Raw genomic sequence first — 27097 nt, 5'->3', positions numbered from 1 at the left:
CTGTATTCCTCTCGAGAGTTGCCGGATGTAACTGATAGTATATTCATTAATCATTGCTTTATGAATACCGGCGGAGGCTGTCGGGTCTGCTGGCCGTGAACCAGCAGATAATGAAAAACAAATTTCCCTTTGCAACACCGTCACGAATTTCGTACGTATCTCGAAATCTTGCCAATTGTGCTATCGATCGCGCGCCAGCCATTACTCAACTATATCAATGTTTCTCTCGCGAGCATATTAAAATTTTAACAAATCAGATCAACCCCAACGGTGTTCGGAACGCAGTGTCGCCAGATGAGGGGAGGGAGCACGAATCGAGGGGAAAAGATTACCCCCTCTCTGCCAGTACCGGGTTGGTCACGTGACAGAGGCGGAACGCGTCACGTGACCGGCCGGCGGCGGAAGAGTGGGGGAACAGCGCGGTAGAAGGGGAAATTAGAGTGGGGGAACAACTCCTGATCTGGCGACACTGCTCCTGCGTGTTCTATGCCGGGGTCATTTCGGACCCACGCCGATATTTCGCTACAGTTTCTCTCTCGATATAAGGCTCGGGAGCGCCGTTCGCCGTAATTCAGAGGAAGAAATATTCTTAAATAAATAATTTAAATTATTTAAATAAAAGGCGTTGTCTTATATCGAAATAAAAATTGTAGATGTCGTCTCGGGGCACAGCGTGGGGAGGGTCAAGGGAGACAAGGCGGCCATCGAATTGATATCCCAGGTCCGAGGAAATTGTTGGCAACGCAGGCGTGTAAATACGATACAATGGTCGTGTATAATAGGCTGTCGATAGTAGTTCCGCGCTATCCGAGTTTCAATCTTTCGATTAGCAGCCAAGGGGCTGGAAAATCGTGGAATTCAGCGGGTCGGTGATCCAGGAAATTCGGCTGCCTATCGGGTCGCGGGGGTCGCGCAACACGGTAGGGATTCCTGGGGTGTAAGGGGTTACTTACGCCGCAGGGTTCGATTTGAAGGGGCGGCAGGGGGTTCAGTATTCGCAAAGGCGGGGGCGGTTCTCTTCTTGCCGGGGGCGGCGGCGGTGCCCCGGGTGGCGTCACATTGGTGTCACCGGGAAGTCTGCACACCACCAACTCCACGGTGCTCGGTGTCGTTCGCAGAACCTCCAGGGCCTCCTGCAACAAGTTGCGTTCGAATCAGATTTCGGATTCCGAGACAGAGAAAGAGAGAGAGATGGAGGGAAATTTCAATTTTCAAAATTCCACTCCTTTGGACAGTGGACAGTGGGTGCTCGACAATTTCTGTTCGAAATTTTTAACGTTACAACGCGAACCGATGCAATCGGTTGACGAGTACTTCAGACCTCCGTGGGCGTGGGGTGAGTGCTCAGCGATCGATCACGCTCCTCTCACCAGCCCCACTCTAATCGTAATCTATTGTTTAAGAAAACGGCGCGGCGTCGGGTCGCCCGGCCGTGCTCGAGGATTCCTAACTTTCTAAACACTATATACCCAACGAACACGCACCCCACCGTGTATAGGATCCCCAAGTTATCCGCACGAAACGAATCGTAATAGAGTTGTCGAAGTTCGGGAGGCATCAAGTTTTGCTATTTACCATCGACGTGTTGTCCTACAAGAGAAAAGCACGTGCGACGAGCACAGCCGTTGTTCAACATAAACTGATATTATACCTGGATCCTCGGAGGGACGGACGGGCAACTACGCGCGAGATACCGTCTATCTTCGCTACGAGTTCCGGATCTAGCTGCATTATGCTAATCCGATGCAAATCCCGAAGAGCTACGCGAAGACAAGCCTGCGGAGTCATCTGAAGCTGCACGGCTATCGGTACAGTGGTTTCGCGATATATGTCGCCGAGGCCTGCATGATAAACGCCGCGGAATTATCCCTATTACCGCGGGGTATACCCCGTGAGGGGCCGCGAAGAGGCGGAGAACATATACAGTGAATTCTCGATATATGTCAACGATACAGTGACTTCTCCATATATGTCGCCGAGGCCTGGATGGTAAACGTCGCGGAATTATCCCCACCACCGCGGGGTATGCCCGGACATATACAGTGAATTCTCAATGTATGTCAACGATACACTGACTATAATTACTCAAGGTCAAGATATGCGAGGTCACTCAAGGTTAAGATATTTGACGTATCTTGAAAAACAACAAAGACATTTGGGGTGCAAACGTTAGGTGACTCAGCCTGTATTTATTTGTCCACGCGTATATGAAAAGCATACGTGGCAAGCACATTGTGACTTCTCTATATATGTCGCCAAGGCCTGGATGATAAACGTCGCGGAATTATCCCCACCACCGCGGGGTATACCCGGACATATACAGTGAATTCTCAATGTATGTCAACGATACAGTGACTATAATTACTCAAGGTCACTCAAGGTTAAGGTATTTGACGTATCTTGATAAACAACAAAGCCATTTGAGGTGCAAACGTAAGATGACTCAGCCTGTATTTATTTGTCCACGCGTATATGAAAAGCATACGTGGCAAGCACATTGTGACTTCTCTATATATGTCGCCAAGGCCTGGATGATAAACGTCGTGGCATTATCCCCACTACCGCGGGGTATATCCCGTGAGGGACCGCGAAGCTCGGGGAGCTTCGGACGCCGAGGAGTGTAAACATAACACGGCATGTCTCCTAGACGATACATGACGCTGCCAAGACATATATCGAGAATTCATTGCATTTCGTTGCGTCATGTTGGCTGAACCGGAATCAAATGGATCTTGGTCTTGGACAATGTATTTCTTTTTTTCTAGTGCAAACCGATCTCCGATCGATAGTAAAAATTGTAATTGTGTACAGTCGATGAAACAAATAATTGTTGCCCGTTCGTTTGCCGAAGAAAACCCCGGATATTTTCAACCGTGGTGATCGTTGTTGCGCACAGCTGACGGAGGTTCACTTACATAATTGGTGAGACCGGTTAAGGGAATACCATTAGCAGCGAGGAGGATATCACCAGGTTGAAGTTTATTGGACAAGGCCGCAGGTTGTTGGGGGAACAGTCTTTTTACTCGAACTGGTCCGGCGGTTCCTCCGCCGGAAACGCTTAAGCCAAGTCCACGGCTGCTCTTCTGCAACGTTACTCGGAACGTGCTCTCTGAAAATTAGAGAAACTGCGTTAGCCGAAGGGGAAAACCTTTTTAGAAAATCGGGTCAGGAACACGCGATACTACCGATGACAAATATTTTCTTTTTTTTTTTTTTTTTTGTAAACGCAATCGATACTTACAGAGAAACGCAATTAACCCGGGAAATCTCGATGAACGCGTGGACGCGAGAAACGGAGAGAAACGATTTTTTGATCGCGCGAATTTTCCGAAATTTTATTCGGCTCGTAATTTAGTACGGCCGTCGTCGGCGTGACGCATCACCTGATGACGACGAATCGAGCCGGGTACTTGAACAATTACTTTCTACCCATTATTTTATGCGGTGTCACTGTGCCAGCTGCATATATCAGGCGGTACAGTGAGCCTCGCAATAGTGTCGCCCTGTTTGGTCGTAATTCTGCGCTGCGGTGTGTGACAAAAATATATTTTCAAATACCCGTATAAATAAACCGTGGATTGTGCGACCTTTATTGCATTACCAATGAATTCTCACCCTTCGCATACTCGGCGATCTAACACGTCAACGCGGACATTTTGCTGGAGGGATTTTAAAAAATGATTCTGTGAGATTAGCATGTACAGCGATTTCTCCGTATATGTCGCCAAGGCCTCGATGATAAATGTCGCGGAATTATCCTCGCTACCGCGGGGTATATTCCCCGTGAGGGGCCTCGGTGGACCTCTTTTACTTCGCAAATATAGTCTCTACTCGATAAATGTCCCAAATATCTACGTTATAATTGTCCCAGAACTATCCCCACTGGGGTATACCCCGTCAGGAGCCCCAAAGCTCGAGAGGCCTCGGTGGCCGAGGAGGCACACGCTGATCCACCTGTTTTACTTCGCAAATACAGTCTCTACTCGATAAATGTCCCAAATATCTACGCTATAATAGTCCCAGAACTATCCCCACTGGGGTATACCCCGTCAGGGGCCCCAAAGCTCGAGAGGCCTCGGTGGCCTCGGAGGCACACGCTGATCCACCTGTTTTACTTCGCAAATACAGTCTCTACTCGATAAATGTCCCAAATATCTACGCTGTAATTGTCGCAGAACTATCCCCCCTACCGCATGGTATATCCCGCGAGGAGCCCCGAAGCTCGAGAGGCCTCGGACGCCGAGGAGCGCAAACAGAACACGACACTGGCAAGACCCGTGTTATTGACATATATCGAGAATTCGCTGTATATCCATAAATTTCACGCACTTGTAATCGCTGCACAAAACGTTTATTTTTAGTTTTTTTTTTTTTTTCGTTCGCGTTGGCACGGGCAGAGCACCGGCTCGAAATAACTCGCCATTTACCGGATATTGATCCGATCGAGACGACATATTGCGTGCATTGTTCAGTTCGTTCACCATTCAAATCTGTCCCCCTCTTGGTCACGTTATTGTTCGGGACCGCGCAATGTCAATCTTTCCGAAAGAGCCGGCCATTGTTCGAATTATTTCGAGGTCGTGGATTTTCTGATTCCGACGATCGCGCGCTAAACATTTCCCGAACTCCAGGAAACGGCATCGTCGTCGATCGTGATCCGCGAACGACGAACAATCATCGCTACCATTTTAATTCGTGCGCGGATCGATGTCCTCGTAGAGGAGCCATTGTCAACGAAAACGCTGCTGATACTTAATCGCAATCGATCAATGGCGAGCTCGTAGAATGGAAACGAGGAAAGATTGCGCAGTGTCTACTCGATAATTGTCCAAAACACGGGTCTGGCCAGGGACAATTATCGGCCAGAAGATACTATTCTTTGATCCACTGTAGAAAGGCACAGCGAAGCTCGAATGGCCTGGGCCCCTCACGAGGGGTATACCCCGCGGTAGTGGGGATAGTTCTGGGACAATTAAAGCGTAGACATTTGGGACATATATCGAGTAGAGACAGTATTTGCGAAATAAAACAGGTGGATTAGCGTGTGCTTCCTCGGCCACCGAGGCCCCTCACGGGACATATATACCACGGTAGTGGGGATAGTTCTGGGACAATTAAAGCGTAGACATTTGGGACATATATCGAGTAGAGACAGTATTTGCGAAATAAAACAGGTGGATTAGCGTGTGCCCCCTCGGTCACCGAGGCCCCTCACGGGGGCTATACCCCGCGGTAATGGGGATAGTTCTAGGACAATTATGGGCTAGATATTTGCGACATTTATCGAGTAGAGACAGTATTTACAAAGTAAAACAGGTAGATTAGCGTGTGCTTCCTCGGCCACCGAGGATCCTCACGGGGGATATACCCCGCGGTAGGGGGGATAGTTCTGGGACAATTAAAGCGTAGATATTTGAGACATATATCGAGTAGAGACAGTATTTGCAAAGTAAAACAGGTAGATTAGCGTGTGCTTCCTCGGCCACCGAGGATCCTCACGGGGGATATACCCCGCGGTAGGGGGGATAGTTCTGGGACAATTAAAGCGTAGATATTTGAGACATATATCGAGTAGAGACAGTATTTGCGAAGTAAAACAGGTGGATTAGCGTGTGCCCCCTCGGTCAGCACTCATCACGCAGTCACGTTAGATTTTCATGGTTTCATAATGTTAACCGGACCGTCCAGTTTATCCTAGGCTAGATTGCTTGGAAGTAATGGAGTGGATGGTTTTGTCGGCGTTTGATAAACGCCGCGCGCAATTTAAATGTGTAATTCCGGCGTGCACGGTGTTAATACTGGTAATATCGTCGCTAATGTACTTACGTATTTACGTTCAAGTGTGGACACCAACCTGGGCAATGAAATAGCGCGCGGCCAGCATAATCGTGAAAATTTATTGGGTACCGGACAACCAGTATTACCCGGCGCGAATGTCACGGAATTTACCGATTCTGTGTACCAATTCGGCGGAGATGCAAAAATTCATCCGTATACGCTAATTCACGTTAATTCAATTTGTCATGGAGCGAAGGAATTTCGATGTGCTTTCACGGCTAACGTTGCACACTGTGTCAAATTAATGGGACGGACACAAACGAACGATGAATCGAGTCTGGGAAGATCGATGTCCTTTTGTTCCGCGCTTTTGAATTGATCACTCCTTTGGAAGTTTGCTTCTTCGTTATCTCCGACGAAGACTCTCTTCGGACGGTCGATTCGAAACGAATATTCGAAATATTTTCGCGAATAGAATCGTTCGATTATTATTTGAAGAAAAGGAACACGATCGTGTTTGTGCTTCAAACGATTTCGCGTGTTGGTATTATCCGCGGATCAATCCTGGCAAAGCGATTAGGAGAGCGCGATTACCGTGCGTGTAGTATAGTTGCTCCCTTTGATACGACGTCAGAACCGACTTCCACCTCCGCAGGTACTTCGATTTCGGCGAGATTAGATCTCTCGATCCTGTCCCGTGTTTAGCGGCCATATAAACGTTTATCGATGACGCGAAGATTCAATCGGACCCGTAACTACGCGATCCGCCCGATAAGCAGCGCTAATTAACCAACATTCGGCCCTAGAAATTGATTCGCACGCGCAACTCCCTTTGGGTTTTAGCACACCGTCCTTTTGAACAATCAAAGCGCGGCACGAAGACGCTAATTGCGTGTATGCTTTGCCCGGTGCGCTCGGAAATGAATGTTAATTCGATTTCTGGTTAAACTCGGTTGTTATGAAGTTGCCTCTCCGCTCGCACTCCTGTTACCAATTGGAACAGTTGCTATTCACATGTACACGGTGTCTCGAACGAATAAGACGGCACTACGTACTATCAACTCGTCGCATATACATTGTGCGATTTTAGAATGCAAATGTCGAAAAGGGTTAAAATTCAGCTTAGGAACCCAGAAATTTTGCACTTTTTTTATACAATTGTGTAGATTTTGACAAGAAAACTGCAAAAATCAAAGTTTTAAGGCGAGGAATTCACTGGTTCAAAAGTTACGCGTGTTTAAAATTGATCGATTTTAACACGTTAAGCGTGTAGCACACACCAGCATGGCGGCGCTCCTACCTGTCGGAAACGCTTAAAATTGCTCGACTTTAAACGCGTATAACTTTTGAACCAGTGAATTCCTCGCGTTACAACTTCGACTTTTGGCATTTGCTCGCCAAGATGTACAGGATTCTATAATAAAAAGTTAAAAATGTCTGGGTTCCCAAGCTGAAGTTGACCCTTGAAAAGCGTTTCAATTAAGAAAAACGCGATTGCGTCCTACAGGTCTATTATAGGTCACTTTAAAGCCGATCCTCCAGGTCCTATCTTCGATTTACAAGTCGAATTTGAGTTGTAAATAAATTTTCAAAATCGGACATTTCTGCGTGCACAATAAAACAAACGAGGGTCCCCGATTACCGATTCGGTTCTCATTTTTTGTTGTTGTATCCAAAAGTTTGCATTCGAGTCGTCCAGAATCGATGCGATCGGCGGTGGTTTTTCTGTTTTGCCGGAAACGAAAATGCATGCCCCGCGTCAGCCTTTCTGCAAGGATTTATCTCGGTGCTGCGATTTATTACGTAATCCCCGGGTGCAGTTGCTTATCACGGTGAAACTGGCACGAGACGTTTTTCTATTTATCAGCTTGACAACAGATTCGCCGGGACGTCCGTCGCAACCGCCGAGGAAGAACCGGTCGAAGAATCTGCGAAAACCGCCGGAGTTATTTCGAAACCAATTCCGAACGTCTCGATCGCCGCGACACGTTAAATAATTTACGACGCGCGCGACGGTTCAAGGACCAAGAACTGCGGCTTCGTTCGCATGATTTTGCGAACGCCTACGGGCTAGGACACAACGCGGCGCGAGATTCGTCGTTTCATCTCCTATTCACTGCGTTCTCATTAGTCCGTTCGGTGAAAGCGTAACAAGATCGTGAAAAAGTAGTACCATGAAAGTACCAGTGTGTTTCACTGCTAAAATCAAGCCGTACATATGTAAACCCGCGAAAAATGAAATTTTGCCGTATTAGCCGGGCGCTCGTTAAAAATGTTGAAGCAGCAGTAATTACCCTGAGCTATATCCGACGCTTAGAAAATTGTTGATTGCTAGTAAAACCGTTTTGAAATTCACCTAGCCCGATCTGACGGTAGACGGTGAAACTGATTCGTATTCAAAACGTAAAAACGTTTGTTAGTCGCGGGCATTGTATCGTTTTTCGCGTGACCGTAAGCTCGCATTTCCGCGCGACTGACAACCGGCGAATCTCATTACAAATGCCGGCCGATTTCAATTTCGCCGGAGTTTGTTGATCCCGTTCCGTGTTCTCGTCGAGTAACTAATCCCCGAATACTTTTCAACTGCGGCCCAACAATCTTCCGGAAAAGTGGAGCCATGCGACTGGAATTTCGCAGCGGGGTGCAAAGGGGGTAAAGGGGTCGCGGAGGGGGCATTAAACCATGATAACGTGATCGCCATGACCCCGACTATGAATTACCTCCACCGGCTCGACGGAGGGTTGGAACGTGCCTATACCTGGAACCCTGTCGTGGTTGGCCGGACGTCCGTTTGGCTATTCCGTCGACGTAGGATCCTGATAACAACCTGCTCGGAATTACCGGCCGAACCCGCGTTTCGGCTCGTGGTTCGTGGTGCACGCTACCCGAAATTCCTCCGCACATCCGGACGTACCGTTCGGACGAAATTAGCCGGCAACATTCGAAAATTCTTTGATTATTTATGCCACCATTCAGGCAAATAGCCCGAACGTCGCACGAAAGTCCCAAGAGAATCGTTGATCGATAGCTAAAACGTTTCTTTCCGCTTCGTTCCCCGTCTTGCAAATTGCAATCGCTCTGTCCAAAGGTATCTTTCAACTAATTAACGCTTCTCAGCCCTCTGCGTTCCAAAACGGAAAACATACCAGCCTCAACCGGCAATTATTTCTCGCAATTTTTGAAAAATTACCGACACTCGGTTAAACTTCAGTTTAGGAACCCAGAAATTTTTAACCGTTTATTATAGAATCCTGTGCATCTGGACGAGAAAATGCGAAAAATCGATGTTTCAGAGCAAGGAATTGACTGGTCCAACAGTTGTGCGTGTTCAAAGTGACTCCCCGCTTCTTAGCCCTCAGCGTTCCAAAACGGAAAAAATATACCAGCCTCAGCCGGCAATTATTTTTCGCAATTTTTGAAAAACCACGGTCATTCGGTTAAACTTCAGTTTAGGAACCCAGAAATTTTTAACTTTTTATTACAGAATCCTGTACATTTTGACGAGGAAATGCGAAAAATCGATGTTTCAGAGCGAGGAATTGACTGGTCCAACAGTTACGCGTGTTCAAAGTGACTCCGCCGGCAGACAAAGCGTGAATATTCCTGTTTTTTTCTTGTTCAGCATTCGCGGAAATGTTTGAGCTCACGTGAACACGATAAAGTTTTATAGTTTCGGCGTAAAACGGTCGGAATATCACTGTTAACGTCGCAGCTTTCCACCGAAAAGCGAATTTCGTGTTAGACTCCAGCCCCTGCGATATCGATCACCGCTTTTGACGTATAACTGCACATTTTCTAGCAGCCGGTTATTTCCCGACTGCCGGTTGCAAATTAGATTATTTTCAGCTTTCTGACATGCGATCCGAGTATGCGGTCGTTGACCGAAAATTGCCGATGGCAGTGCCCTTTTTCCGCGGAGCCCGTACCACGTTGTTTTCTTGCGCCGGTGTACGATCTGTAAATTTCCGCAGTTCCGCGCAGCGCAAACTTTTTTAAACACAATTCCCCTCTCTCACTCTCTCTCCCTCCCTCCCTCTCTCTCTCTCTCTGTCACTATCGGGTAAACAGACAGAGTCGAAAGGATTTCTTCAACGCGGAGAACCTCATCGAACGTCCGCGCCGCGTCTGCCAATATTTCACGTTTTCCCGATAAACACTGGCCCGACATTGACAAATGAAATGCCCACGGAAAAAGGATGGAATCAAACGTGTCCAGCGAACACCGGAGGCAAGGGAGCCGGAAAGTCGGTTACCGAGTCGAACTCGGCGTCTCGGCTCGAGCGCGCCCGACAAAACTGTAACATTTTATTTCCATACTCTCGCCAGCCGAAGATCGATGTTACACGCCCCGCATCCGCACAGACAAATTCGCACAATAAGACGCCCAGCCGGAACCGAAAGAATGGGGGACGATTCACCCGGAAGGTCTTCGAAAATCAGTCCTCGTCGATTTCTCCCCCTCCCCTCCCCACCCCCCACCCAACGGAGAAAAACGTTTCGCAATATCCCGTTGACAAACGAACTCGCTGAAGCGTTCCATTAAAATTTTCCCACGCGTGCTGCAGGCTTCTCCGCCACACGGAGAAAGCTTCCCCTCCCCTCCCCTCCCCTCCCCTACCACCGAATCGTTCCGTGATTCTTTCCCACCGCAAAACACGAACGAAACAACTTACGGCGATTTTGCGGAAATTTGTTTCGGCGCTGAAGAGTTCGCGGGTGCAACGAATCGATCGAGGGGAAACAGAAACGGTTAAACAATTTAAAGCCCCGCGGCTAATTGGAGGACGCAAACTTAATCTCGATGAACGCCTTTGTTCGCCGGACCAACTGTCAGAGAGACACCATGGGCCATAGAATCCTGGTGATACAGTGATTTCTCTGTATATGTCGCCAAGACTTGGATGATAAATGTCGCGGAATTATCCCCACTACCGCGAGGTATACACTATGATTGTCCACGAAGCTCGAGAGGCGTAGGAGTGTAAACATAACACGGCTCGGGTAAACATAACACGATACTAATTGCCCGCTGACCTTGAGAAAGGTCATATACAGGATGTCCCAGAAACGTCGGAGAACCTTGGAAGGGATGGTTCCTGAGGTCATTCGAAGTTACTTTCTCCTTAGCGAAAATTTCCGTCTCAGCTTCGTTAAGGAGTTATTAATGAAAAGCGCGGACCAATCAGAGCGCAGCTACAGAAGACGGACTCTGGCTCGGCCAACGGAAACGCTCGGCGGGACCTGTCGCCGAGCCGGAATCGCTCTGATTGGTCCGTGTTTTCCGTTAATAACTCCATAACAAAGCCAAAGCGGAAATTTTCGTCAAAGAAAAAGTTACTTCGAATGACCTTAGGGATCGCCTCTCTCAAGTTCCCAGATATTTTCGGGACACCCTGTAGATATCGAACTTTCCTGAGTTTGATTGGCCCTGAATGAATTATATCAGTCGCTGTGTAGAGAAGCGTGCATGAAATGGGTCAGTAATTAAGCATGAGAACGAAGATCTAGATTCGGCGAAAATCCAGCCGCGATAATTGAATTCGAAATGCGTCGCGATTGATTTCTGCCCTCTCCGTGCTAACTTCCATGATCGGGAGGGATTACAATGCTACTTTCAACTTTGGATACATGCACTGAAAATTCACGCTATATCTCTTAAGAAAACAATAAAATCTCGCACAAACTTCTGGTCTGCGTTCGATGTACATTCGATGCAACGTTTAAACTGATCGATGGTACATTGATACCACTGAATATCAAATTATTAACGTTGAAATTGAGCAGACTATAGCGGAAGGTGAGCACCTCATTATCGAGTAACTAACAATGCATTAACAATTGCTATTAACAGTTTGGAGTCATTCGTGACCCGTCGTGGTGGGGGTAAGCTCGAGCGACCATCAATACGTACAATTTTATTCCGATATAAGACGTCATTGTTTACTGTGAATTCTCGATATATGTCAACAGCACGGTGTCACGTATCGTCCAGGAGACATACTCGAGCCGTGTTATGTTTACACTCTTCGTGGCTCCTCACAGGGTATACCCCGCGGTAGTGTGGACAATTCCGCGACGTTTATTATCCAAGCGACATATATAGAGAAATCACTGTATTTCGAAATAAGAAAATCGCTATCCCCCCTTCTTCTTCATCCGAAACACGACGGAAGCTGGTCCCGAGCCACCGTCTTACGTCGAAAGAAAACTGAGATATCGGCGTGGGTCAGAAATGACCCGGTCATAGGAACTCGCAGGAGTCCGAGGGTTAATAACGCCGATTGCTTTTACAAATAAAATAGGTTAAGGGATTCAATTACTGTGGGTGTACCAATAACTGTGCCTACATCGATTACACTTACATTTAAAACATAATGAATACTAAAAAGTAGATATACATAACATTAACTGATTTCAATGAAAAAAAAATTTAATATCTGCTTCTTAACGCTCACTGCGCTTCAAAAACGAGTACAATTAATATAAGCAGCACAGTGATTGGTGTCCCCACAGTAATCGGGTCCCTAATTGAGACTTCCGTGGAACGCATAAAATTCTCGCGGCAGTGAATATCATTTCGACAGAACGATTACTCCGAAATGGGAATAATTACATCCCGTTGTAATCAATCAACGGGAGGGGGGTAGGGGGGGGGGGGAGAGAAGGAAGAAAAGTTACGCAAAGTTTCAGCGTTCACGCAACCGGCTCAAAAATTGCGATCATAACTGCGCCATAAATCTCCGTTTGGTCGGACAGCTGAAAAGGGGGATAATAAAAAAGTTCATAAATCTGTTCGGGATGTGTCCGCGGGCCGAGCCGCGATTAAACTTCGAGGAAGTACGATCATCCAAAAACTTGATCGCGAATACAGGCTGCGACGGTCGCGCGATCGCGCGCTAGAGAGCTCCGGGTGTCGCCGTTCACGGGGAGAATTTGAAGAATGACTTTCATTACGTTTGTTCGTACGCGGGGAACGTGACCCGACCCTCTCTCCCTCCTTCTCTCTCTCTTTCTCTCTCGCTCACACGGAGCAAGGACACACAGGACCTAAAACAATGTAGCTGACCCACGGATAATTGGGTCAGTGGGTGAGACGCACCGAACGTACCCACGGCGGAATGACCGAGTTTGAAGTAACGCGAACGCGAACGCGAACGCGAACACGAAGGGAGAGCGCGGCCCGCGATCAATAGTAAATTCTTGACTTAGAAAATTTACAATATCAGCGAGAACCTTCGGCCCCGAGTGGCTGAAACGGCGATCCGCGGGGCGCAAGCCACTTCAGGAACCAATGAATCGAGTGCCGCCACCGCATCAGCAACGCGAAACCAGCGACGGGGACGCCGTTCGTTCCGCGTTGACGTGCCAAAATCATTACGTCGCGGCCGTGCCAAATCGGCCAGCACCGCTCGGAAAACCCGCTCGAATATTTTCGGAGCCGAAGCAAAAGTTAATTCGTTCGAGGAAACTCACGGTTCCCGCAATTTTTCTTCCAATCGCTCACGCGGACAGGAAGTATGCCAAAAGACTCTTCGGACCTTCCTCTTCGCATTTACTGACGCACAACTTGCCCCCACCCGCGGGGGGCAAATCGATCCACCCCCATTATTTATCCATATATTTTTTAACGCTAGGTTTACGGAGCACTAAAAGTGACTATTTTACATTACTTTGTAAAAATAACGTGAATGTATCTACCAAAGTTTGTAGCCATATTTTTAACAATATGTACCCGAAGAAATCAATTTGTTAAATAATTGCTCATCGATGCATTTTTACAATCTCATTATTCGCAATTTACTCTGTCACGTGACTAACCCGGTGCTGGTAGAGAGGGTAACTTTTTCCCCTCATCTGGCGACTATGGTGTCGCTGAATCAAGTCTTGTTCCCCCCACTCTAACTTCCCCTTCTACCGCACTATTCGGTACTGGCAGAGAGAGGGTAACTTGTTCCCCTTGATTCGTGCTCCCTCCCCTCCTCTGCCGACTATGGTGTCGCCCGATCAAGACTTGTTCCCCCACTCTAATTTCCCCTTCTACCGCTCTATTCCCCACGCTTGCCCCACGGCCCGGTCACGTGACGCGTTCCGCCTCTGTCACGTGACTAACCCGGTACTGGCAAAGAGAGAGGGGGACGCTTTTTCCCCTCGATTCGTGCTTCCTCCCCTCCACTGGCGACACTGATGGGATGTTTGGAGGCTTCGTCTAGGGTCGCAAATTTTTTTGTTCGCCGAGAGCCGCTGATTCAAGGGACTGGAATCCAACGTGGGGAACGCGCACACGTCGAGCTCGCACTTTAAATTCCAACCTCTTGAAGCTACACGACTTACCGGCGATCTGGAGCGTCACATTCTGGCGCCAGAGAGATTACTCATTCTACGTACTAAGCATGCGCCGTCTCTAAAAAAAAAATCACGGAATAAACGATTTCTCGACCCTTCGGGGGATTGCGAAAACTAATAATCCGATCTAGCGTGAACAAGCGAATAATCTTTCCGCGGAACAATTGAAATACTTTAAATACGACATTTAAGTCATATCTATGCAGGAAACAAATTTGAATTTCCAATTTCCGGCGTTTCAAGTCGGTCGGCGACGATACGATTTTCGCTCGAGTCCGAGAATTATTCCGCGCCCATAAGCCGAAAAACTGCGCCACAAAGCAATTAGAGATAAGCCCGGAGAGGAGAGTGGCGTTGCCGTGTCCTTCTCCTTCTTTCGTTCGTCGTCGGTGTCGTCTTTCTTGCGGAGCGAATTATCATTTCGACCGGCGCGGCGAGAGGCGGGGGCAATATCGCCGCAGACTTTACTTTGCGAACTTTATCAGCGTTGATAACGGGATGTCCTCCGTATTCGCCGATCTCGGCGTTGGATTCCATTTCCGCGAATCGCCGGTGCGACTGTTCGACAGTGTTGCCGGGTCGAGACGATCGAGGGGAATATAATGTACCCCCTCTCCGATCACCAGAGTAATATGCGACACGTTGCGCGTGCGCGACACCAGGCGTCGCCTCGGTCGCGCGCGGCACCGCGCGACACGTCACGTGACCAATCTACGGTCTTAGTGGGGGGACCTTGGAGCTCATGGTGGTGGAATGGGACAGTGGCGACGCTGCTGTTCAGCGGAAGAATGACGGGTTCTAATATTTTTAATTTACGATTATTGAGATTATGAAGATCCATCTACGTGGAATTACTCAACAAACTTATTTCCTTAGGTATACATTATTTGAAAAATGGCTGAAAACTTGGATAGACACATTCTTCTTATTTTTATAAAGTAATGTAAAATACTCACTTTTAATGCTCCGCAAACCTAGTGTTAAGGGCCCGGTATAGTCACGCGACTTTTTAATTAATAATTTCCATTCACAGCCTTCAGACGCAGACTCAAGATCCGTCTTGGTCTTGATCCGACGGGTCCTAAGCCTCTGACTAAACTTGTCACATTTTTGTATTATTGATACTATGAATTCTGACGCCAGAAACGTGCTTCAAGTTTTTCGGCTTTACTTCGCAGAGAATCGAGACAAAATGCAGCTCAATTTGTAGCTGGAGATATTTACCAGCGCGCGCTGGTCTCGATTTCATCCAGAAAACTCATCGAACGGCATAAAAATCGTCAATTTTTAGCCTACTTCTAACGCTTGTATCACCAAAAATCTGCACAACCTCGGCAGCTCCTGACCACCTCTTTCGAACGAGCCCTTCACCAGCCGCAAAATATTCTTATATAAGAGCGAAAACTTGAGGCACGTAGAACCATTTATTGCCGGTAATGTAGTCGCTCTACCTTACCGCGAGTCTACGAAGACCGGACCGCCAGAGAAGACGGTCTCTCGAAATCAATTATGCTGCTCGCCGTTTTCGTTTCCTTTCGTTCGAGGAATTGATGGTTTCAGCGCAATTGAAATTTCGCGCGCGCGCGCGCCGGAGCTGTTGTTTCGCGCACAAACGGCGACGGAGCGGCGGATCGTCTCCTCGCAACAGTTTGTGGAAGGGACTTGAAAAAGCGAAAGAGCCACTCGCGCGTTACGATCACGAGAGGCGAGATGAAAAGGTTCCCGGGAGCGCAAAGCCGGCGCTCGCGCGTTCCCTCTTTGAGGATCGACTTTGAGTTCGAGGCGGGCCCTCCGGCCGGGTTCGCCGGTAATAATTGGCCCGAGAAACTTGGACGTTAAACGTTGCGCGTCCGAGTGCCGCGTTGGATCCCACGGCCGATGCCGGTAATTGCCCTGCGAGACGTTCTCAACGTTTCGAGACGTTAGCCATTGTCGTCCCGCGCGACAAACGTTGCGCGTTGTGGCACAACAACAGCGTCGCGTCGTCGTCTTACGTCGGGCGATCGGCGGAGGCACAGTCGAAACTGGAAATGATTTGGCGAAGTTGTCAGCCGATAAGCGGCTCTTTTCAAATGCATGAGACCGAAATTGAAAATATGTAGATTTCGAGCGCGCGCGGTCACGCCTGCCGTTATAGACATATTCATACAAAATGCAAACTACGATGTACACTCAACCCGTTATTGATCAAATTGCCTGGAAATTGTCGAGAACGATGGTAGACGGTACATTAGTTATTCAGCACCGTTTCGCGCAAGCGCGCGCGAGAGCTGTAATCTCTTTAGCCCGGTCGAGTCAATTTTTACAATTTTTTACTGGCCCGTGATTAATCCCCGTCGAGTTTCTGACGTTTTCAGGAGCAATCACCGTGGAAACGTGTCTCGCTAATACAGTGTGTCCCGCGAGCTCTTTCCACTCGAGTATCTTGGTCGTTTCACAGAAGTTGCACGGTTTAAGAGACTGCATAACACGGTGTAAATGATATTCTTGCAAATGGAGTCGTAGCGAGGATACAGAGGTCACCTTTGGAACGCATTCAAGGATATGCTCGCTACGTCAAATGTAAACATTGGTTTCGACGTCTCTCGGAGTCGGTCGGTTTCTCAGTTAGCGAACGCAAGATAGTCAATATGAAATTTTTATTCGAAGAACAATTAGAGATGCTTCTAATTTATGGAGAAAGTAAGAGAAACGCGATCGTGGCTCGAAATTTGTACGGTGAAAGATATCCGAACCGCGTACGCCCTTCGCACACGATTTTTGAAAGATTGTGTACCAAAATTAAAAGAAACTGGAAGTCTCGCTGTTCGTAAGATGAAAAGCCTGTATGTATTGATGAAGATAATGGAATTAATGTTGTTGCGATGGTACATCATAAACAGTTCAAAGACTACAACGTTGCGTCGCTGCAAATATCTCACCAACGTTGACACTTGTTGACCTTCAATACATCTCCATAAAGATCGCAAATTTTCTTTGTTGTTATACCGTTGCATCAAATCTCGCGTGAAAATGAAAAAGTATGCAATGACGAATATGATCCTCGAAAGGACGCCGCCATTTTATTACGCGGTTGTAAGAAAAATTATTAGAATATTTTGAACACAGGCTGCTTTTCCGAAAACTTTAAAAGAATACGCGTTTCCTCTTCAACGATCGGTACAGAGAACTAAAGGCAAAACAAAATCTTTGCAAATAATTGATTACTTATGGCTACCCCTAGTTCCTTAGCACTAGGTTCACTGGACTCCTCAAAATTAATACCCGTCGGGTATTAATATTTTTAATTTAAAAATACTAAGATTGTAAGGATTGTAAGGAAATTTATTTCGTTGCGTATACAGGGTGAGACACCTAACGTTTGAATAATTTATAATAATAACGTGAATAATTATCGTCGCTGAATTCCTCATGAAAGGGACTATCATTGTAGGTGTTTAAAAAAAGGGTGGTTCCATTTAAAAAAGTGAAGGTCACCTTGATATCTCTAAAAAAAAATGACATAAAAACAAAATTTTTTTTTTGGCATCGTGTCAGCCCCATTGTACCATTCAACTTTGTCCTTGCCATATTTTACGTATCTTTAGAAACAACAAAGATATTTGAGGTGCAAACGTTCGGTGACTCACCCTGTATATTACTTTAAAAATATTGCTAAAATTTTGGGTAGCACGTTCCTGTTATTTTCATGAAGTGATGCAAAATATACACTTTTAGTGCTCCGCAAACCTAGTGTTGAACCCTACAACTTCTGTGAGTAACGTTTTCTCGTACTGTTTGAAATAACCAAGGTGTTCAAGTGGACAGAGCTCGCGGGTCACACTGTATATCATGCCGCACGGTTTTGATTGGCTCGCGCGAGTCCGCCGCGATAGTATACCTTTTCGCGAAGCATCTTCTATTTTCCGGCGAGCGTTCCCGATGATTTACCGCCTACGATCTATGGGCGTCAAAGGCGCGATGATATAAAGGGGCGAGCGGGGTTGCGGACCCTTTGGAAACATTTTGTTAGCCGTCTTTCGCACGTTGATACGCGCCGCACACTGTGACAGATTACGGCGCGAGCGCGACGCGCCGGGCCGGGCCGGGCCGGGCCGGGCGCCCCCTGTTATAAGCGTCTCCTGGACGCAGAATTATTGCTCGCCGAGAATCCGCGCGTAATACGACGAAATTTATGATTCGCCGATACACATTTGCCTGCGCGGTTATTGACTCGCAGGGCGCGCCGGGCATCAATCGTCAGACCCGAGCTTTCAATTATGGGAATATTTACCAGCCTGTATTATTGGTTGTCACGGGGCAAAACGGAGAAGGGCCGACTCTCGCTCGGCCCGGACATTCGCAATTTCTCTGTTGCGCGGCCTGCATTTTTCAACGGTAATTTATAACTTTATAACATAGTTGAGGCACGAATGATTAATGGCTGCACGCTCGCCGGGCCGGTGTAGACCGCCGGATGGTTGAGATCCTTTGTTACGAGAAATCTGCAGGTTTGCTTTATAATCTCGGTGTAGCCCTTTGCCACGCTCTGCCGCGGATTAATCATCTCGAAGACGAATATCCGAATCCTGCGCCGAACATCTATAGTTTGCTGATTAACGTTTTTGCTGAACTTCGCTTCAGGAAACCAGAAATTTTAAACGTTTTTTTATGTAATACTGCAAATTTTGCCGAGCAAATGCCGAAAATCCAAGTTTTGATGTCAGGAGATCAACGGTTCAAAAGTTATACGCGTGCAAATATGCGTAATCACGTGAAAAAAAGTTGAAAATTTCTGGTTTCCCGAGGTGAAGTTCAACCAACGTTTTTCCCACATATTATTGAAACGGATAAAACAAAATCTGTTGTCGCGTTTGGACAGGATCGCAGATGGCGGAACAGAATTTTCTGTGGAATTTGTTTTCGCCTCTTGTTTTCCTCCCTGTTACGTGAACGTTATTCGTTTATCCGTCAACGAGTTTACGCGAAAAGCTGCGACAACCGAAGTAAAGTTTGCTGGTTTGCGGATTTGCGAAAGTTCGGTGACGGATAGGAAAGAGATCGAGACACTGTAAACAGGGGAGATGGCACACACACACACACACACACACACACACACACACACACACACACACACACACACACACACACACGCGTGTCCTCGTTTCCAGAAGGTTCGATTTCCGGATTGTTATCTGCCCGGCAGAACTTTTGCGTACACATAATTTGCATTTCGATATATTTCCCGTAATCCTGTTCTGTCAAAGCCACAACCGCTTTTACCCACTTATCTCCCGACCGTTAAATTGAGTTCATCTCTCCGCGCTGCTTCCACGCGCGAGTCTAGGTATTAGAGACCGATGATAAACGTTCCTCGGTATTATACAGATATTAGCTGTTAGATACGAGAACCTAAATAGGCAAAACGTTGGAAAATGAACGTAAGATTTAAAGACAAAGAATTAAGAATCGTGTCTACTCGATTATTGTCCAAAACGCGGGTCTGGCCAGTGACAATTATCGGATAGCTATTTGTGACCGGTATCGAGTCGATACTGTAATTGGCTGCGATAGACATATTCTATGGTACTCTGTGAACCGTTTAACAAAAATTCCACAAAATCAAAATGATTCATTGAATGGAATGAAAGTCGAAAAGTTGAAGAATAAAGTTTCTTTACGTCTCTGAACAAGGAATTCCGTCCCCCATTTCTGGTTGACGTGGCACTCGAGGTGTCAAAGTAGTGGAAATCTGGTTGACCACCCGGTACGTGAAGGTCTACTTAGAGGATGCATTAGTCAAAGTATCCAGGCTCGCGTAGGGGTCCAGGAAGAAACGCATCAGGAAATAAAGTTACACGATCTAGACACGTGATCGCATCTTCGGCAATAAAGCTCCTCCTATTGGAAACAGATTACCGAGGGAAAAATTGAAGATGGATTCGAGGTGGAGGAGTTGAAAGGAGAAGAAGAATGGAACCATTGCCGCATTCATTTTAGAGAGAGAGAGACAGAGAGAGAGAGAAAGAGAGAGAAGCTGAATTCGACGGCAGCTCGCCGTCTATCAGTGACAAAGGATTCCCAGAAGATACCTGCACGTCTTATTCAGGAAATTTACTCGAGAAAAGTGTGTCAAGCTCGAGAGTTCCTCGTCCTTACTTGGCCATTGTGTTTCCACTCTATACCACTTGATGCGACGCCGCGCCGCGCCGTGCCGCGCCGTCTAGACGGCAAAAACTCCTGGAAAATGATAGAACTAAGGAGCTGGAAGCACCTAATAGACAGAGAGAAACCGGGAAAAACACGCCCCAGCTCGTTTGTCACAACTGTACGTGCTGTTTGGGAAATTACCACTCTCGCAGAGACGAAGTTCTACACGGACTAACATGCGAACACACAGGAGGATGTACGAGATCCTATTCCTCTGTGCACTCTGCTCTCTCTCTCTCTCTGTATCACTGGGTTCCCGGCGCGTTATCGCCCGTGGGTGTCCACGGGTGGTCATTGTTGGGTCCTCGAGCCTTTCTCGAGCTTCATCGGTTCGCAAACAGGCGAACCAAAGGGTCAGCCAACGACTAAACCAACGAGAAACGATAGAGCTCCAGTCGATAATACCTTGAAGACACATCCGCTACCACAGACCACCGAGGAGATATACGACGCGTTACGATTTCACTTTCCGGTCATTTTATTTCCATTGTTCGCGACGGAAATCTCGAAAAGACAATGGTCAGATCGAAACTGTTGAAACCTTTGTGACGATTTCACTCGGTTACGTTTCGTTTATACTCTCCGTCTAGACCACAGCCACTCAACGTGCCTATCAGCGGCAAGGACGCTCGCCGATGCCCGTGGGCACAGCTACTGGCACAGGTACGGGCACAACTATGGGCACAACTATTGGCACAAAACTAGGGGCACAGGTACGGGCACAACTATGAGCACAACTATTGGCACAAAACTAGGGGCACAGGTACGGGCACAAAACTATGGGCACAACTATGGGCACAACTATGGGCACAGCTACGGGCACAACTATGGGCACAACTATGGGCACCGAAATGGGCACAAAACTACGGGCACAACTATGGGCACAAAACTGTGAGCACAGGTACGGGCACAAAACTATGGGCACAAAACTACGGGCACAACTGTGGGCACAAAACTACGGGCACAACTATGGGCACAACTATGGGCACAACTATGAGCACAACAATGGGCACAAAACTACGGGCACAACTATGGACACAAAACTACGGGCACAACTATGGACACAACTATTGGCACAAAACTGCGGGTACAACTATGGACACTACTATTGGCACAAAACTGCGGGCACAGGTACGGGCACAAAACTACGGGCACAACTATGGACACAACTATTGGCACAAAACTCCGGGTACAACTATGGACACAACTATTGCCACAAAACTGCGGGCACAGGTACGGGCACAAAACTATGGGCAGAAAAGTACGGGTACAACTATGGGCACAACTATGGGCACAAAACTACGGGTACAACTATGGGCACAACTATTGGCACAAAACTGCGGGCACAACTATGGGCGCAACTATGACCACAACTATGGGCACAGCTACGGGCACAAAAATGGATACAAAACTACAGGCACAAAACTATGGGCACAGGTACGGGCACAAAACTATGGGCACAGGTACGGGCACATTTACAGGCACAATACTACGGCCACAAAACTACGGGCACAACTATGAGCACAACTATGGGCACAAAACTACGGGCACAAAACTGCGGGCACAAAACTACTGGCACAGGTAGGGGCGCAGGTACGGGAATTAATTTTGGAGTTTGAGTAATTGCAGTTCGGGAATAATGCAACTGCTCTATTACAGGGGGTGGTAAATCTAGCAGGTGTCTGCAAATAAGCGCATATTTCGTTGAGAAAACCGCGACACGCTGGGCAATTTTTCTGCAGTCAGGCTACCGGGCTGCCCTCCGGTTCGTACGCTTCCTCTGCTCACTGTATCTTAAGCAGGCAGCTGGCAAAAAATATGCAAACCTCGCGGAAGAACGACCGTAACTTTACGATCTTGGAAAATGACGACAAGTTGATGGCTCGGGAAGTTAAAATGCTTGTTTTTACCCCGGCCCGCTAAACATTTCGAGGGTCGTAATTCACCGGTGTACGTACTCGATATTAATACGATAAGAATACATTTTCTGTTCGGCCGAGCGTAAACGGTGCTCTCTCGAACTGTGCCGCCACATTGGCCTAAGCGTTTACAACCGACGTCCGTCCCGAACAGTGTGTTTTACGGTTCTTTTTACTGGTCGCGAACCACGCGAACAATCTTCTTTTAAACTTGTCTTAATTTTCCGTAGGGTCTCTCCGTTTCTCGTTCTGCCGATTCGACGACATCAAGTGACTATCCTCCGGAAATGCATTTTGCGCATCGTATTGCGAACATCTACCGCTTTTCTTTTTTTGTTTAAAACGGAATACACCCACCGTTCTGGCGTTTATTTGCAATTGTTCGTGCCGCACAATTGCCGCCTGGTTATTTTCTTCGGCGGCCGCGGCAGGAAGTATAAAACGCAACGCTTGTATAAATTGTGTAGCGCCGCCGGTGGGAGAACAGTGGATTCGGGGCCAGATCAAACGGACAACAAAGTTATGTCGTGAATGCGAATGGGGGCGAGCCGATGGCGGGCGGGGAGACGGTACAAAAGGAGTTCGCCGCGAAAAGAAGTCAAATAATACGGTGAATAGAAGAGAACGCGGCCGCTCGGCAAAGGTCGAGGGAAGGAAAATTACGGAGCGAACTCTCGGGGAGTGCAGGAGATAAGAAATTATTCGAAAGATACGCAAAAGATGAGGGCCAAAGTGGGAACGGAATAAGAGTAGCGGATACATTGTACCCGGAATGATATTAAAAGAAAGTAGGAACCGAGTGGAAGGAAAATAAAGTCGGGGAAAATGGGAACAGCGCGCAGACAGCTTCCACGGTTGGTCAGCGAACGAGGGACGACGGGACGCGACTCGGCAAAAAAACAACGAAGAGAGAAAACACAATTGTAACGGGAGAACTTTTGAAGCGATTAGTTTCGAAAGAAATTGCAAGTGCAACGAGATAAATTTATCGCGGGCGGGGGGGGGGGGCGCCACCGGGAAAAACCGGAACAAATCCTGAAGGGATTTACGTCACCGACAGACTCTCTGTGTTGCTCCAATTTCAAGAAAAATATTTGTCGTTTCGGTGCGGGAATATTTTGTTGCTCGGATATCGACGTTTCGCGCAATCCCCGCGGGAAGTAATTGTGTCCGGCAAATTTCACTCCAGGACGGTCTCGATACAAATTTTACTCGAGGATACTCGAGATTCTCCAGATCTGGAAGGCAATCAACGGCGAACAATGGACGTACTCACCAGGTGTGATGTTCGGGAACGGTTGTCCGGGCAACGAAGGCGGATGTTCGTCTTCCGGCGAGCGTTCCGAGGCGTAACCTTGATCCTGCGGTTCCCCGCCGGTCAGTTTGCTCAATTTAAGATCGATGCACTTGCTAAGTTGTTGCCGATGCCTGACCAGCTCGCAATCAGGCTTGTGCACGATTTGCATCAGCAAATCGTTATCGGTCGCGTCCGGTATGCTCGGCTGCGACGACGAGGAATTGATATCGGAAGGTTTCCTGCCGTTCCGGGTGTCCTGCTTTCGTTTCGGCAACGTGCCCACCAGGTCAAGATCCGAATTCCGATGACATCTGTCCTCCAGGGACGAGCCGCGGGTGTATCTCCGGGTCGAATCGCTGGACACCGCGTCGGTGCTTCGATTCCGCCTCACGGAGTCGAAGTTCCCGTGGCGACACCTCACCAGATCAAGGTCGCTCTGCTGGTACCTGTTAGGGGACGGATCGTCATTTATATTTTCTTCTCGAACGCGACAGGACATGGCTAAATATCATTTAACTTGTGTCTTTATATTCCATGCACAGAATAACTACTCGATAATTGTCCAAAACACGGGTCTGATCAGTGACAATTATCGGATAGGAGATACTATACTTTGATCCACTACCGAATGTAGAGAAGGACGAGAGGGGTATAGCCCGCGGTAGTGGGGATAGTTCTGGGCCAATTACAGTGAATTCTCGTTACGAGTCAGTTGCGCGGTTCTGGCGACTGACTCTTAGACGAGATCCGAGGTTCTCGCCGAGCTTCGCATTTGAAGTACACAGGACACGCTGGAGATTTAAGAGTCACATCCGTCTATAAGTCATAAGCCTATGACTACTAACCGATAGTGACATGAAGACTGAGAGAATGTCTTACTCCGATACAATGTTACACTCTCGAGCTTCGGCCCCTCACCGCGGTGGTGTGGGTAGTTCCACTGACTCCAAATCGTAAGGTTGCCACTGACTAGTAACGAGAATTCACTGTACAGGCTAGATATTTGGGACATTTATCGAGTAGAGACTTTATTTGCGAAGTAAGACAAGCGGATCTCAATACAAAGCTCTTGAGCTTTAACCCTTTAACCCCAGTAATGGGGCCTATTACAGGTTAAATATTTTGGACATTTATCGAGTAGAGACTGTATACTCGAACGGATCGGTATACTGTGGATTTTTCACGCGAAATAAAAATTATCTAGATTGATCATACGATCATTTGAATCGTTTGAAAATGGTAGAACAGTATTTAGTATTTTATAAACGCATAATGTCCGCAGTGTAGTCATCAGAAATCGATACGCAGTAAATAACTGCGACACGATATTCGCTTTTCATCCGTGTATCAACGGTAACCGATATTTGGTGTATACAAAAACGCAATTGTGTCTGCGACCATATTGACACGATTGTCCGCGAGCGCGCAGCAAAATTGTTGACATATACGAAAGGGTGTTCGGCTTTGAAAGACTCAACGTGAATGTTTAATGGCAGTTTAACGCAGCACCACGTTCGAACGGCCTACCTCCAGGGATCATTTTCGTCGATGGAATCCTGCGATCGATGCTTCACGAGATCTAACGCTCCGGTTGGTCCTCCGTCTGAGAAATGCACGCCCAAGGATCGTTTCTTGTGCGGCAACGTTCCTCCGAGATTCCCGGTGATAGTGTCGGTCATTATGTTATTGTTCTCCTTCGGATCGTCATCGAGCGCGTCCTTGTCGTCCAGATGATTCGGCAGCGAGCCACAGAATTTGTATCTGCACAGAATATACAGCGATACACACACACACGTGCAGAGGAGAAAAGTTAGGAGATATTATATTTTTTGGATCGATATAGGCGCCGGATTGCGAAGGCTCGGAAAGACTCGTATTCTTGAAAATGTCGTAAATTTTACGATCCCGTTAAAAAAAAAGAAGCTACATTTTGATGGCCAGTCGTTATGCCCGCCGTGGAAAATGTGGTCATATTGCGCGTTAAAAAGGAAAAAGCTCCCCGTCCCGCTTTTCTTGCACGCTATGCCGCAGAACGCGCCGCCGAAATTTACAATTATTTATCGTTGGAGAATGAAGTTTTAACGATCCGGGGACAGACACAGAGCGCGCGCGTTCGAACGAATTAGAAAGTGCCATCGCTCATAAATTATTAATCGCCTGTTCGGTCGTAAATACTTAAAACGTCGAGAATATTAACTTTCGATCGTGATCGCGGCGCGAAACGCGCCCGCACACCGTTGCGATGAGAAGTATGTGCTCGCACATAATTTCCAAGATGTCTAATTAGTGCGCGGGTTGCGTTGCGTTCGGGGATCGCGGATAAATTTTCATAATGGAGCACACAGCTTTTGAAATCGCCGGGTTTCACTTCGCCGTCGCGTTCGAACGTAACGCCGCGATCCGTCGGACCTGTGATGCGCGGTTCACTGGAAATTATGTCGAAATCGTTCGCGCCATTTGCACGCGACATTATTGGTAAGATCGTGTGCTCGCTGTCGGAGGGAACGTAACGTTTACGGAAGCGAATCGCACGGTGAATCGCACTTCGCCTCACCGCGGAGACTCGATTTTTGCGAACGAATTGCGGGAAAATTAGCGGGTTAATGAAACTTTTTTACCGCGCGTAAATACGATCCTGGAGCGGCGCTCCTCGGCCGACAGCTGAAATTACACGGTTAAACGAGCAATTTTAACGGGCTAGAACAACAGCACTTACGCAAATCAAATCAAAATGCGGCCGCCTTTTAACGTTTTTCTCCCTTTTTCCGGCGACCCACCCCTCATCTCCTACTCTCCCCCTCCCCCCACGCAAACGAGGATTTAATGGAAAACGCCCCAGTTCCGTGACTGTCCGAGAGCCAAGACTCCGTAGATTCGCGATAAGGTAGAGTGACCACATTACCGACAAAAATAGGGGAAAAATGGTTTTACGCGCCGCAACTTTTCGCCCTTATATGAGAATATTTTTCGCTGGGAAAGGGCTCGTTCGAAAGAGGAAGGTTCAATCTAACGCGCTCTGGGCATGAGCTGACGAGATTACGCAGATATTTGGTGATATGAGCGTTAGAAGTAGGCCAAAAATTATGAGCCAAGACTCCGTAGATTCGCGATAAGGTAGAGTGACCACATTACCGACAAAAATAGGGGAAAAATGGTTTTACGCGCCTCAAATTTTCGCCCTTATATGACAATATTTTTCACTGGGAAAGGGCTCGTTCGAAAGAGGAAGGTTCAATCTAACGCGCTCTGGGCATGAGCTGACGAGATTACGCAGATATTTGGTGATATGAGCGTTAGAAGTAGGCCAAAAATTATGAGCCAAGACTCCGTAGATTCGCGATAAGGTAGAGTGACCACATTACCGACAAAAATAGGGGAAAAATGGTTTTACGCGCCTCAACTTTTCGCCCTTAGATGACAATATTTTTCACTGGGAAAGGGCTCGTTCGAAAGAGGAAGGTTCAATCTAACGCGCTCTGGGCATGAGCTGACGAGATTACGCAGATATTTGGTGATATGAGCGTTAGAAGTATGCCAAAAATTATGAGCCAAGACTCCATAGATTCGCGAT

The 27097-nt window shown here is 47.4% G+C and overlaps 1 protein-coding gene across 4 annotated transcripts in view; it reads right to left on the bottom strand.

The window, feature by feature from the left end:
• LOC143360954 (uncharacterized) overlaps positions 1–27097 on the bottom strand; it is a 135178-nt gene that overhangs the window by 9647 nt on the left and 98434 nt on the right. For all 4 annotated transcript variants that reach the window (XM_076800167.1, XM_076800168.1, XM_076800170.1 and 1 more), the window contains 4 exons: positions 25054–25287; positions 23506–23972; positions 2916–3109; positions 954–1133 (listed from right to left, as the gene is read on the bottom strand). In XM_076800167.1, coding sequence (XP_076656282.1) covers positions 954–1133; positions 2916–3109; positions 23506–23972; positions 25054–25287 — 1075 coding nt within the window. The remainder of the gene's footprint in view (positions 1–953; positions 1134–2915; positions 3110–23505; positions 23973–25053; positions 25288–27097) is intronic.

Source organism: Halictus rubicundus, chromosome 14 (genome assembly GCF_050948215.1).
Source record: "Halictus rubicundus isolate RS-2024b chromosome 14, iyHalRubi1_principal, whole genome shotgun sequence".
NCBI lineage: Eukaryota > Metazoa > Arthropoda > Insecta > Hymenoptera > Halictidae > Halictus > Halictus rubicundus.
The sequence above is the reverse complement of the archived record's forward strand: the minus strand, read 5'-3'. Positions and strand labels throughout refer to the sequence as shown.